At 45.4% G+C, this 11,949-nt stretch overlaps 2 protein-coding genes across 3 annotated transcripts; one reads left to right on the forward strand and one right to left on the reverse strand.

Moving 5' to 3' along the window:
• Nucleotides 1-951: 951 nt before the first annotated feature.
• On the reverse strand, nucleotides 952-5,733 carry LOC147216870 (ras-related protein Rab-38-like). Its single transcript, XM_086177510.1, has 4 exons — nucleotides 5,241-5,733; nucleotides 4,650-4,780; nucleotides 4,022-4,159; nucleotides 952-2,755 (listed from the first exon to the last, which is right to left on the reverse strand). The coding sequence occupies exons 1-4, from the start codon at nucleotides 5,431-5,433 to the stop codon at nucleotides 2,594-2,596; spliced, it is 624 nt and encodes a 207-aa protein (XP_086033636.1). The 5' UTR covers nucleotides 5,434-5,733; the 3' UTR covers nucleotides 952-2,593.
• Nucleotides 5,734-6,822: 1,089 nt separating this feature from the next.
• On the forward strand, nucleotides 6,823-11,693 carry LOC147216871 (ras-related protein Rab-39B-like). 2 transcript variants are annotated; one of them, XM_086177509.1, is made up of 4 exons: nucleotides 6,823-6,914; nucleotides 8,957-9,183; nucleotides 9,739-10,009; nucleotides 10,151-11,693. In XM_086177509.1, the coding sequence occupies exons 2-4, from the start codon at nucleotides 8,969-8,971 to the stop codon at nucleotides 10,304-10,306; spliced, it is 642 nt and encodes a 213-aa protein (XP_086033635.1). In that variant the 5' UTR covers nucleotides 6,823-6,914; nucleotides 8,957-8,968; the 3' UTR covers nucleotides 10,307-11,693. The 2 variants fall into 2 exon arrangements, with proteins under 2 accessions (XP_086033635.1, XP_086033634.1); XM_086177508.1 differs by lacking the exon at nucleotides 6,823-6,914 and adding an exon at nucleotides 7,310-7,587.
• The last annotated feature ends 256 nt before the right edge of the window (nucleotides 11,694-11,949 follow it).

Here is an 11,949-nt window from a genome sequence, read left to right on the forward strand (position 1 = left end):
AAGTCTGGATGGTCAAAGTCACTAAAATTTGGATTCGGCAATAAGCCACAATTGAACTACACTGGAAAGAGTGAAGGATAATACATTATATGAAGCATAATTCCACAGGGAGGGAGAAGGGGAGCGTGATGCATGATAGTGCAGGGCTTTTACTTGGATGTACGAGCAGTAATACGCACCATAGACTCCTCATTTGAATACACGGGAAGAGAGGAGCTGTGGAGGGTGGCCGGCCTCTTCGGGGCACGGGAAATAAAAACACCTGCTTTTATTTCGGTTCAACTTCGAGTTTATTAAACCACTTTGTTTTGGAGATGAAATTACAACAGAAGATTTTTCCATGGCTCTGCTATATAATACACTGACAGGATAATAACACTGTGCTACCTAATTAGAGACCTATTGGTTTTTGTAAACAAGCTGAATTTGTCCAGTTAATGAACAAAATTAGCTGAACTGCATCTCTTCCATTAGTACAAAGACAAGAGTGGTTGCCTTGTTACTGCAAAAGGATTGTTGTGGATTTCTTGTCTGCGACAAACATATTTCCAGTACATCAGCTCCTGATCCAGTGTGTGTGCAGAGCGGGGCTTTACACATTAACAAGCCACAAATCAATGCATGGGATGAACTTAAGTCTTTGTATTCACGTTACATAAAAATATCACTCTCGCATCGAGCGAACCCTTGAATCTTGGGCCGACAAGATTGTGGACTGTCTTCTGGCCCAGTTTCATTTACTGGCACCATCAAGTCATTCAATGCTTCAGCTTCCAAAATAAAATAAAAAAACAGCACAAATAGACACAGAGCTTCACACACATACCTTATATTACAGGCAAGAGTTAAATGTACGGTTTGACAACCAGCAAAGTTATAGCTTTAGCTTGCCACAAAGCCTGGCAGCAGCAGGAAACCTCTGCTGCCAGGCTTTGTGGCAAGCTTCCTGTGCACGCAATTCTAACTGACCGTGAATCAGACATTTGGGGGGGGGGGGGGGGTTGCCAATAACCATTTCCTTGAGTTAGTCGTGGTCGCTAAACATGGCCTGACAGTGCTGCCTATGCAGAGTATGCCAAGAAAAAAAGCTGTTGCGTGAGGCTGACTTGAGACATTTCTGGAATGATGAATCTTCAAATTAAACCCTTAAAAATGCAGTAAGGACACATTTAGCACCCTACATAAAAAAAGCCTGCGAGCCGCCTTCACTGAAGTCTTTATGGTTGACCATCAGTTCTGTGTTCAGGGGAGCGTCTCTTCAAGAGGAAATGGAAAATACTGCGATGGATTCTTTGTTTTCCCACCAATATGGGTGAAAAATGGCGGCTTTGCTCTGCTGACCCCTCAGGTAATCAGGTTCACCATAGAATCAACATGAAAGTCCTTGGTCTTTGTGTCCTCCGATTGGTCAAAAAGTGTAGGAGCGTCCAAGAATTGGTGTCGCGGTTTGTCATACGAGTGGCATCATGCTGCCCCCTATAGATCGGAATACGCACTATCAAAGATACTGATGAAAAGCCGGCAGACCCTGGGATGCCCGGGCAGGTTTCACATTCTGCGAGTCAAATGGCTTTTTCCTGCATCCATTCTGGGATGATGCCTTCTCTGGTGAGGATTCTGGAATTAGCTTTTCCACTCTAAAGTTTGTGAGAGTCTAACTCACTTCCTAGGGTTTCCACATCTTGCCTGACAACTTCTTGGAGAAATAAAAAAACATCACTTATGATCTCATGACACCAACTTTTTTACACTTCTGCGTTTGCATTACTTATGCGGAAGCACGTAGGTATGTATGAAGTCTGGTTTCATTGGTAAGGCTAGCCACATCCTGTTTTCAGTTTCTGCAGGCAGTATTCAGCACTCAGAGAATACCAGGGAGTGACATCCATGCGGAAGATTGAGTTCTGAACAAAAATTCTTTACATTTCAAGGCCCCGGATCAGCGAGGGCCAAAATAAACTTGTGCTTCATTATCGTGCCTCTGCAGAGGAAGTTCCAAAACACAGCAGTCTTTGAATTCTGACAAAACTTTGATAAAAATATGCGCTATATATTTTGCGCTTCGTGGTTGGCATGCATAGTTCTTGTGTGTTAAGTTGGTGGATTGGCCACCTTGTAAAAGGAGGGTTGCTGGTTCAATCCCCTGCTCCAGCAGTGGAGGTAAAGTGTTCAGATTAATACTGAACTTTTGAAAATCACTCTTACGGCTGCCATTACTTAATAATCAAGAGTGATTTAAGTAAAAGCAAATTGAAATCAAGTGACCAATTACGTGATTGTACTTTGCAGTATTGAAAGTTTAGACGTTTTTTGTAATTGGTCCAAATATCCTCCGCTCTGTTCATATACTAGCATGATTGCAGCAGAAATTAAGAGCTGGCTTTTCAGTTTATATCTCAACAACGAAAAATCCCTGTCATCAAGGTTTGCTAACTGATAGAAAAGTTGGCACGTTGACACGCGGTAATTGATTTACTTCAGACAATGTTCTGAACAATAGGCGTTTCCTCCACCAGTGCTTGAAACAGACTTATCTCTGCAGCCTCACTGTGGCCGGCCGGCTGCCCGTGTGTGTGTGTGTGTGTGTGGGGCGTCACCACTTCCAACATGACGAGCAGTTGAGATGCTCCTTGGCGGTGTTGGCGTATCCAGACAGAATGATGGAACTGGGGTCACGTTCCGTCGCCGGGTTCTCCTCATTGTTCAAGATGTGCTCTACCAGGCAGCGTGCCGCCTCCTCAATGTTTGTGTTTTCCTAATGCAGACAAAGGAAAAACCCGGCTACTAATAAATCCTGCTGATGACGGCAGAGCAAGTTTGTTTATACAGTAAATTTAATCTTTTTTTTTTTTTTTTTTTTTTTTTTTAAAGAGTGGAATTGAAACATGGTTGCATGTCTCTGTGGCCCTGTGACTGACTGGCGACTGCTCCAGGATGAACCTCCGCCCCGTGACCCTGACTGCAGGGGAAGTGGTGAAGATAAAGTATGATAAACACTTGGAAGGACAGTAACCACTTTAAAAGCCGTTTTATTGGTAAGATGCAAAATTATACTGAACGAATACGATTTGGACCCACTGGGTGTGGTGGGTCCAGAACACATAGGTTAGATATGCTGGAGTTACAGTTTCTTCCTTTCCAACGGTTTTGTATTTCAGCTCTGTCAGATCTAATAGGGCACGAGTTGCGGTACGGAATTGCGGGCTGATGTTTCACTGGACAGTAACACAGTGCTGCCTTTGTGGTCACTTACTGACACCAATTACTTCCACTGATTCTGAAATGGAAAACAGTGAACTGTGGGTGGGATGGTCTCTGAATGCAAGAGAGAAACTCAACCTTATTACTAATGACTGTTCCATCTTGGTGTGTGTGTCCCCCCCCCCCCCCTTCCGTTAGAAAAGTATGTGACCCCTTAGAAGGGAACTAGTTTCCAGTGAGATGACTGCATGGCCTCGTGCGGTCGTTAGAACCGCCATTCAACCGCAAACACGGAGATACAGCTGCTATCATACAGTAGTTGGACTAAAAACAAAGCAGTACATCAAACTCTGGCCTCCATTTACACCCGTGACATCATGCCTCAAACTAACAAGCAGCAAAGATTGAGTCACTCTCTTTGTTCCAACCTGTCAGCGCAGCCTCTCTCCCACTAACTAAACCACCATCACTGACTTGCGGCCCAGCGTGCAACTCATTGGGCAGTCAGTGAAGCTGTGAGCTAAAAGAAATCACACCCGACTGCAAATATTCCGCCGTTTGCCTCTCGAGCACAGCAAATTACATCCTAGAACTTGGAAACAGCCGACGGCAGTTTTCAAATTCTACTCATTAAAAAAAAATAAAATGAAAGGCTTCAGTTAGAACAAGAATCCTGTTTCAGCTGGTCAGTTTACCTAATTTACATGGTTTCTTTCAGTCCAGGATCTGCCAGGACTCCATTTGGTTTGCTTTGCTACCCTGGAGCGGTGTGGAATTTCATTTTAAGGTACATCTGCAGAGGCTCATATGCGCCACGTACCTTGGCTGAGGTCTCGAACCAGCCGACGAAGCCGTTCTCTTTGCAGAACGCGTCCAACTTGGGCTGCTGGGCAACAGACTGGTCGGCTTTGTTGGCCAAGAGAACGGCTGGAACCGGCCTCCCGTGGTTCAGAGTCACCTTAGAAACAGAGGCAGATGGAAGGTGTGAATTCTCTGCATCCCCCCACCCCGCTTAGTCAATTCAAACATCCTTTCTTCATAACACACTGTCGATTTGTGGAGTTAATATATGGGTTTAAGAATTTTAATGTTGACTGATCCGAGGGATCATGAGACTCTAAAGTATAAAGCTGATGATGCAACGTGGACTAAATTGATTTCTTTTTTTAACTTCACTGAGATTGTCAAACATTTAAAAGTCATCCCATTGCTGCTCATTTAGCTGTCTGATGAAGCCAGGCATTAAGTTATCAGGAAAACCTCAATCCAGTGTCAAAGATTTTTCTACAGAGGAGTTACCGAATGAATGAGTTCGAGAGAGAACGTTACATTTCAGTGGAAAACGACACCAGCTGACGAAAGACCGATAATAATGCCTCAGCAAGTTGGTGCCAATATGAATCCAAAGGGGCGTCACGCCGACTGAGCCCCGCCACATTTCACCTGACCTTGGAGTCCAGGTCATCCTTCCACTTCAGCACGGCTTCAAAGGTGGACGCTCTGGTCACGTCAAACACCACCATGGCTCCTACCGCCTCCCGGTAATAGACCCGTGTCATGTTCCCATAGCGCTCCTGTCCTGGGATCAGACGGCACTGATTTATCTCCAGGTGCTTCTCGAGCCCGTGGCATTGAAGCGACTCGCGTCACGGCTCATTGAAGCGTGTGAGTGTTGGCATGTTTATCCTACAGTAGCCATCATGTGACTGATGCGAGCATGAGTCACAGTCAAGCACAAGATCTACATTCCTCAACCAGACATCAAGTGGTCTGACAGGGAGGGACCCAGGTACACATTTTGTACTCAAATGCCCAAATACAGTAAGCTATACTGTTCTTTGAGAAAAAAATGTTAATGTTACAGGAACTGATCAACTCCGAACGCTTTGGAAAACTAAATTTTAGCTTTCATAGCTGATCTTTTTCAGCTTTTAAACGTTCTCACACACGCTCTTCTCAAACAATGACGGGATTGAAAATGTTACTTTAACGAAAAACACTGGTGAGGCATTTTAGTCACTGATGTGATGTTTACGAACCTGCTATGTCCCACAGCTGCAGCCGGATCACGGTATCGTGGTCCCATTGCAGCACTTTCAGGGCAAAGTCCACACCGATGGTCGCTCTGTAGTGCTGAGAGAAGATCTGATGGACGTACCGCTTGATGATGGACGTCTTCCCTACCCCCAGATCCCCGATCACTAACACTTTAAAAAGTAACTCTTGCTGCATGGCTGCAGAAAAAAAAAACTGAAAAGACGACTTTGCCTTTCCAGGCGAAGTTTAAATACAGATGCGTTCAAGTACCGCGCCAAAAAAAGAGAAAGACACGCATGAAACTACATTTCACGGAGAATTAAACGGAAACTTTACTACTCGGAACTAAAACGCCGATAAAACAAAAACTCCCAGGGGTTTTCCCCCTTCTTTAATTCAAATAAAATGTCTAAACTTTAAGTGTATCAGCGTTTACGGTCCACCCTGCCGGTCCAAAACGAACAACCGGACCTCCACCGATTCCACTCGAATTACTGGTGCGTTCAGGTGCTGTCAGTGAACGTGGGATTTTGCGCTATCCCGAGAGCGGTAGCGTAGCACTAGTTTTGCTGCTCTGCCAAAAATGCCAGCTGGAGGCTTCAGTCATATCGCATTAGTTTATCTATCGACCGAACATCGTTATGAAAACCAATAAAGTGATAAGTCTAAGCTCAGCGTCACAAGTAATCACATTTTAAGGTTCGCATTTTCTCACAATTTGGAGGAGAATCGATTACCTTCGGTAGTTCATCGGGTCACAGCTATGTAATTCGGTTGTGTCCAGAGAAGGCGTTGTCACAAGGAACACCGTTCAGATAAACCCACAATATGAAAATACATTTATGTAACCATTTGAAGAAGTACTTTGAAATTTGATAGTTTTATAACCCAACAGCTGAAAATTATCCATGGTTGGGAAAATAAACGGATAATCGATGCACCTGTATGCTGACGAATGAGCACACCTGGGCCTGATTGGCCAAGCAGGGTCATGTGACCCGGAAGTCACGTGATTTCTCCCTCCATCCATTCTCCCCAATGGGATAGGAACAGCAGGCGGGGAACCCTGGAGGAAAGGTGCGTTTAAGTGCATTTCACGGTTTACATAAGGATTCTCTTAGCGCTCGGTTTTAACCCTCAATGGTCCGGAGGTTCCCCCCCATCTCTCCCAACAGGAAGTAGAATTATCTAATTTGCATCCTTTTCGGTCCCTCTATCGCTAATGGAAGGTTGGGGGGGTACAAATGATGAAATGTACCCCAGATGTGATCTGTCTCCACCCCAGTAGGTCAGCCATGTCGGAGGATGTGCATCCAACTGGCTTCCTGAGAGCTAGCCCTTCTCTTCCCTAGAAAACGAGTTCTGTGACGACTGACCCATCTTCGCCACGTCACTCGCCGCCGTGGGACTTTCCAGGTTTTCAAAGCGAAGACCTAAAATGAAAGAAAACTTGACGATCCCCGTTGTAGGTCACGGGTGGCTGTCCAGGCCCAGACGTGCAACACTTCCCCCTTCTAAAACTGAGCCGATCACGGGTACAAAAAGAAAGAAAAACTTGGTTTGTCGAGTGAAACTCCTGCCGACTGACTGGACAGGAGATCACCGGGTCCCGCTGACCTGTCGTGTCCATCTTTTCCGTTTTACGAGGAGGTCAAAGGATTCGTCACGGCGAACAAGTGAGAGTTCTTCATCACACACTCCCAACCGAGAAGGGAAGGAAGTTTCACGCGCAGAGGCCGGGAACCTGTAAATAAACTCGGATAATCAGATCACCTGCGCTCTCCAATCTGCACACCTGAGCCCGATTGCTCAAATAGTACCATGTGAGTCTCGGCGGCGGCGGGTCATGTGACAACCCTGCCGGATCGAACCGTTTTTAAATACTTAAAACGAGACCGACGGTTTAAATGTAAAGTTTGTAAATTGGGGTTAAATTTAGGTTAAGAATCCTCTGTTCATTTGAGAAAGAAATTATTATTTTAGGAGGATTTGAGTGGAGAGTTGTACTTTTTCCCAGCTGGCCATGAACGCGGCTGCCTGCAGAAAGACGCTGCGCGCATCGGTGCGCTTTTACGGTAATGGTGCTGATGAGGGCGAGGAGTGTGTGTGATGCTGCCGCCGCTGCTGCTGCGTCCTGCTGCCATTTCACCAGAAATAACAACAGTCCTTCCCCGAAAGAAACGATCACACAATTCCAGCCTCGATGATGGCCCCAGGGTCGGTTTTTCACCATGTCATCGGTTGGTAGGCCATCACACCCGCCGCTTTTTAGTCAGGAGGATTCATTTTGGAAGACAACATCATGGATGCAGGGTTTGTTTTTTCAAGGATTTAAGCTTTAACACCAAGGTAGGTAATTATTTGGTTTTTTTTTTTTTTTTTAGATAATATTTTGATGCGGATGTATTTATCGGCGGTTGAAATGTTGGCCGGGCCTCATCATCGTGAAGTTACCACAGTGTCCAACATGCTTAGTGCTAACCAAGCTACATCCTCCGGTCGAGTTTTATTTTGAGTTCAGCCGGCTGGTCTCACCGAGGAATAACAGCCACGGTGTAGTTTTCATACAAGAGCCGACCACGACCATGTCTGCTGCGTCTGAGAGGAGTGGCCTCGCCCTCCCTCAGATTAGATCACCCCACCATAAATCACATGGATGCTGCTGAAATGAGCCGCGCTTATTTCTCTTCTCCGCACGATGTCAGCGTTAATCTAAGAACGGATCCAAGGCGGCGTTTACTTTGTGCGAATTTTAATCCTCCCTCGAATTGTTTTTACACCTTAAGCCAAGATTTGATCTGTAAATAAATGATATTTTGCATTTCGCCTACTTTTTCTTGGGAACTGTGAGCACTAGGCCCCCTGACGGGACCCAGTGTCCTTTGATTTATTGTTTTTAATAACAGTAGTAATAATAATAATTATGATAATAGATGGCACGGTGGCGCAGTGACCAGCACTTGCTTCTGCCTCACAGCAAGAGGGTCCCTAGTTTGATTCTTACCGGCCTGTCTTTTTGTATGGCGTTCGCATGTTCTCCCCATGTCTGCGTGGGTTTTCGGTTCTCTGGTTTCCTTCCACAGTCTAAAAACCTGCAAGAGATTCCCTGGAGAACCTAAATCACCCAGGCGTGTGAAGGAGCGAATGGTTGTGTGACTATGACATGGGAATGCAAGAGCGAATGGCTGCACGTCTCTATATGAGCCGGGAATGAGAGCGTGAATACCATTATGTCTCTATGTGATGTGTGAATGAGAGGGTGAATGGTTTTATGTCACTATATGATGTAAATGATTGTAATTCTCCATTTGAGGTGTGAATGATTTGATTACTGTATTTGAAATGTGACTGGCATCGTTTCTAGATGTGGTCCTGTGATTAACTGGCGACCGGTTGAGGCTCCAACCTCCGCTACGTTAGTTCAGGATATGGATAATGAATGAATGTGTAGTAGTAGTAGTAGTAGTAGTAATATAAAATGTATTCTCTATGCCTCTGTGACCAACTGCTGAGTTTGATCCATGTTTATATTTTAAGTGCAAAATTGAGCTTCTTAACAAAGCAGCTCCAGCAAAAGTGCTGTTTTTCTTCTTTCATTAATAAAGCCGACCTGTTCACATCAGTTATTAAAAGAAAACCTGTATGAGATCTCAGCATTTTGAAATCTCATCACAGATGATAGATATTTGTTTCTTTTTCACTCCCTCCCCCTGCACAGACTTGATGTGACATGGATACTATATGGCTGTATCAGTTTCGCCTCATCATAATCGGCGACTCCACGGTGGGAAAGTCTTGCCTGATCCGTCGGTTCACGGAGGGCCGCTTCGCCCAGCTGTCGGACCCCACCGTGGGGGTGGACTTCTTTTCCCGCCTGGTGGAGATCGAGCCGGGCAAGAGGATCAAACTTCAAATCTGGGACACCGCGGGGCAGGAGAGGTTCAGGTAAAGGCTGCAGTCATCTGCTAAAAACAATATTAAATGTTGCTCTTTTCGGAGTTACCGTTAGGTCGGGGAACTATTTCAGTCGTGGATTAGGTAGTTTTAGTGGTTTAGGCTTCATAGTTTATAAAGGACAGAAACATCTACTCCGATGGTTTCATCCAGATTTTACTTAATGGCCAATCAGATTCGAGCTTTCCTCTCTTTATTTTGGTTGCAGGTTTAAAACACCACACGTTTTTGATTCTTTCTTCACCAGACTGCATCCGACCTCAAGTATTGTTATAATCATAGATATACAAATATAGGTTTTTGATAAAGATTACCTAATTACTAAGTACATTATTCTCATATTATTTGAAAATTCATTCCCACCGCAACGCAACTGCTCCATAATCCACACATATTGTTTCATGACTCAGGATTTTTTTTTTTGTATGTCATTTTGACAGTTTAATGTATTAATGTATCAGAAGGTTATGATATGAAAGAGTCAGATTTGTTGTTAATAGTGGTGCTTTTGCATTTCATGTTGAATGACACACATACACACGCCAGGTCCATCACCAGAGCCTACTACCGCAACTCTGTGGGCGGCCTGTTGCTCTTCGACATCACAAACCACCGCTCCTTCCAGAACGTCCACAACTGGCTGGAGGAGGCCCGGAGCTACGTCCAGCCCCACAGCATCATCTTCGCGCTGGTTGGGCATAAATGCGACCTGGAGGCTCAGCGGCAGGTCACCCAGCAGGAGGCGGAGAAGCTGGCGGGGGCCTATGGGATGCGTTACGTGGAGACATCGGCACGAGACGCCATCAACGTGGAGAAGGTGAGACGGCGCTGCGGATATGGCGGTCTTTGCAGTGTCAGCCATTTCGCATTGGAAGAACCCGACACAACCTGGACGGTGGGTTGGCTGCGTCACATTACCGAGTGATCCCTTTCCGTGTCCCCTCCTCCTCCTCCTTAGGCTTTTGTGGATCTGACGAAGGACATCTTTGAGCTGGTCCGGAGCGGGGACATCAAGATCCAGGACGGGTGGGAGGGCGTCAAGAGCGGGTTCGTCCCCAACACCGTGCACTCCTCCGAGGAGGTCACCAAAGGGAGCCGGCAGTGCTTCTGCTGATTTTGCGGCACGGGTTGGAATGCGGACCGAGGCCGGACCCGGGGTTTCCCGTCCCTTACCCTGGGTCGTAGGGTCATGCGCGGCTTTCTCCCAAACTCGGGACATTTTCTTATCGTTCCTAGAACGTGCTTAGAAGCACAACAACCGTCTCGCTTGCCTCGCTACTTTGTGTGCCGTCACTGATTCTCCAGCTTCACACCCGGGGCCAGCCAATATATCCATATATATCAAATATCGTCTCGCTGTGATAACCGTGGATTTTTCTTTTTTTTTTTTTTTTTAATATTTGAATGTTACAACGCCTATTTTCACAGTCGGCTTCCAAATTCCTGTCATTGTTTGACAGGGATCCGTCACTAACTAATTCTATTTTTTATGTTTTGTCTCCTCACTTGGATAATAGTCACATAATTCACATGAGTCATCTTATAAAATCAGGAAACCTGAAAACGTCTGGAAATCAGCTGACCGTAAGCGCAAAAATTAGCTTGAATTTTGCTAAATTTTGCAAGAAACCACCCAAAACGGGCAAAAAATTTAAAACAAAAAATCAACAAAGGGATTATAGAGAGATTAGCAGGCACTTGAATGTTGCGTTGCACCGGTGAGAAGACGAGTGAAGACGAGACAAATTTATTTGCCTTAAATCATTTTCCCAGCCATCAAGCAGATGTCCTGATATATATTGATATGGAAAAAAACAAGCCTCTTAATAACAATGTGTTCCTATAATTTCCTGCGTCTCTTCTTTACGCCCTCCGGCCGATTCACCGTTTGCCAGAGAGGGAAAGGTCAGGAAAAGTCTCCCAACTGGTTTTTTTTTGCAACCGCAACACAGAACCTGCTCCAACGCCATACTCTCTCCAGACATCCGCCAATAATCTCATCATGCATATTAATAGATCGATGCATGCCTCCACTTCAAATTCATTTTCCAAAGAAATACATTGTTTATTTTTGATATAATGTAAATAGCCGTTTATCTCGGCACCTGGAGAGACCGAAAAACGGAATGATCTGAAGTTGTCAATATAAGTGATTTAAGCCACCCTGCAATATAACAGAACAATCAGTACAGATTATTGCTGTTGCTATTGACGGTTTGACTTCAACAACTAAGTGGAAGTGTCTGGTTCGAGTGCCTTGTCAAGGAGAGAAGCCTAAGCACACGCAGTCGACTTTTCCGTTCACTGATGTGACGGTTTGCTCACGTTCGAGCCGCAGAAGCACCGACGTGGCGTCACGCCACCTGTAAATAACCTTTTTCAACAGCCGAGCCTGAAACGGGTTTACCGATCGATGTTGTGAGCGTGGGATTATCATCATAGCACACGTGTCATCAATAATAGATGCCTGGAAATATCAATAAAGACTTGCCTTGAGCAAACACTGGAGGTGGGATGCTCTTTTATGGCGAGGCGGTGCTGAAGCACGCTGCCCCCTCGCGAACCGGGTATCTGGGCGGCATGGGTTGACAGACGTGCACAGAAACACACCGTGTGTGTGTGTCTGTGTGTGTGTGTGAGTAGTAACCAACAGATGGAGGTCCAAGAGTTTAGGGCAAAGAAAAAGAGTGGGCTCATTGTGTTTTGCAGTCTTTAAAGCCCACGCACATAACAAGCAAATCGATGGTTAGATCTAAA

This window comes from Fistularia commersonii, chromosome 29 (genome assembly GCF_037954325.1).
Source record: "Fistularia commersonii isolate RoL2024-O1a breed Wild chromosome 29, RoL_Fcom_v1.0, whole genome shotgun sequence".
Lineage (NCBI taxonomy): Eukaryota > Metazoa > Chordata > Actinopteri > Syngnathiformes > Fistulariidae > Fistularia > Fistularia commersonii.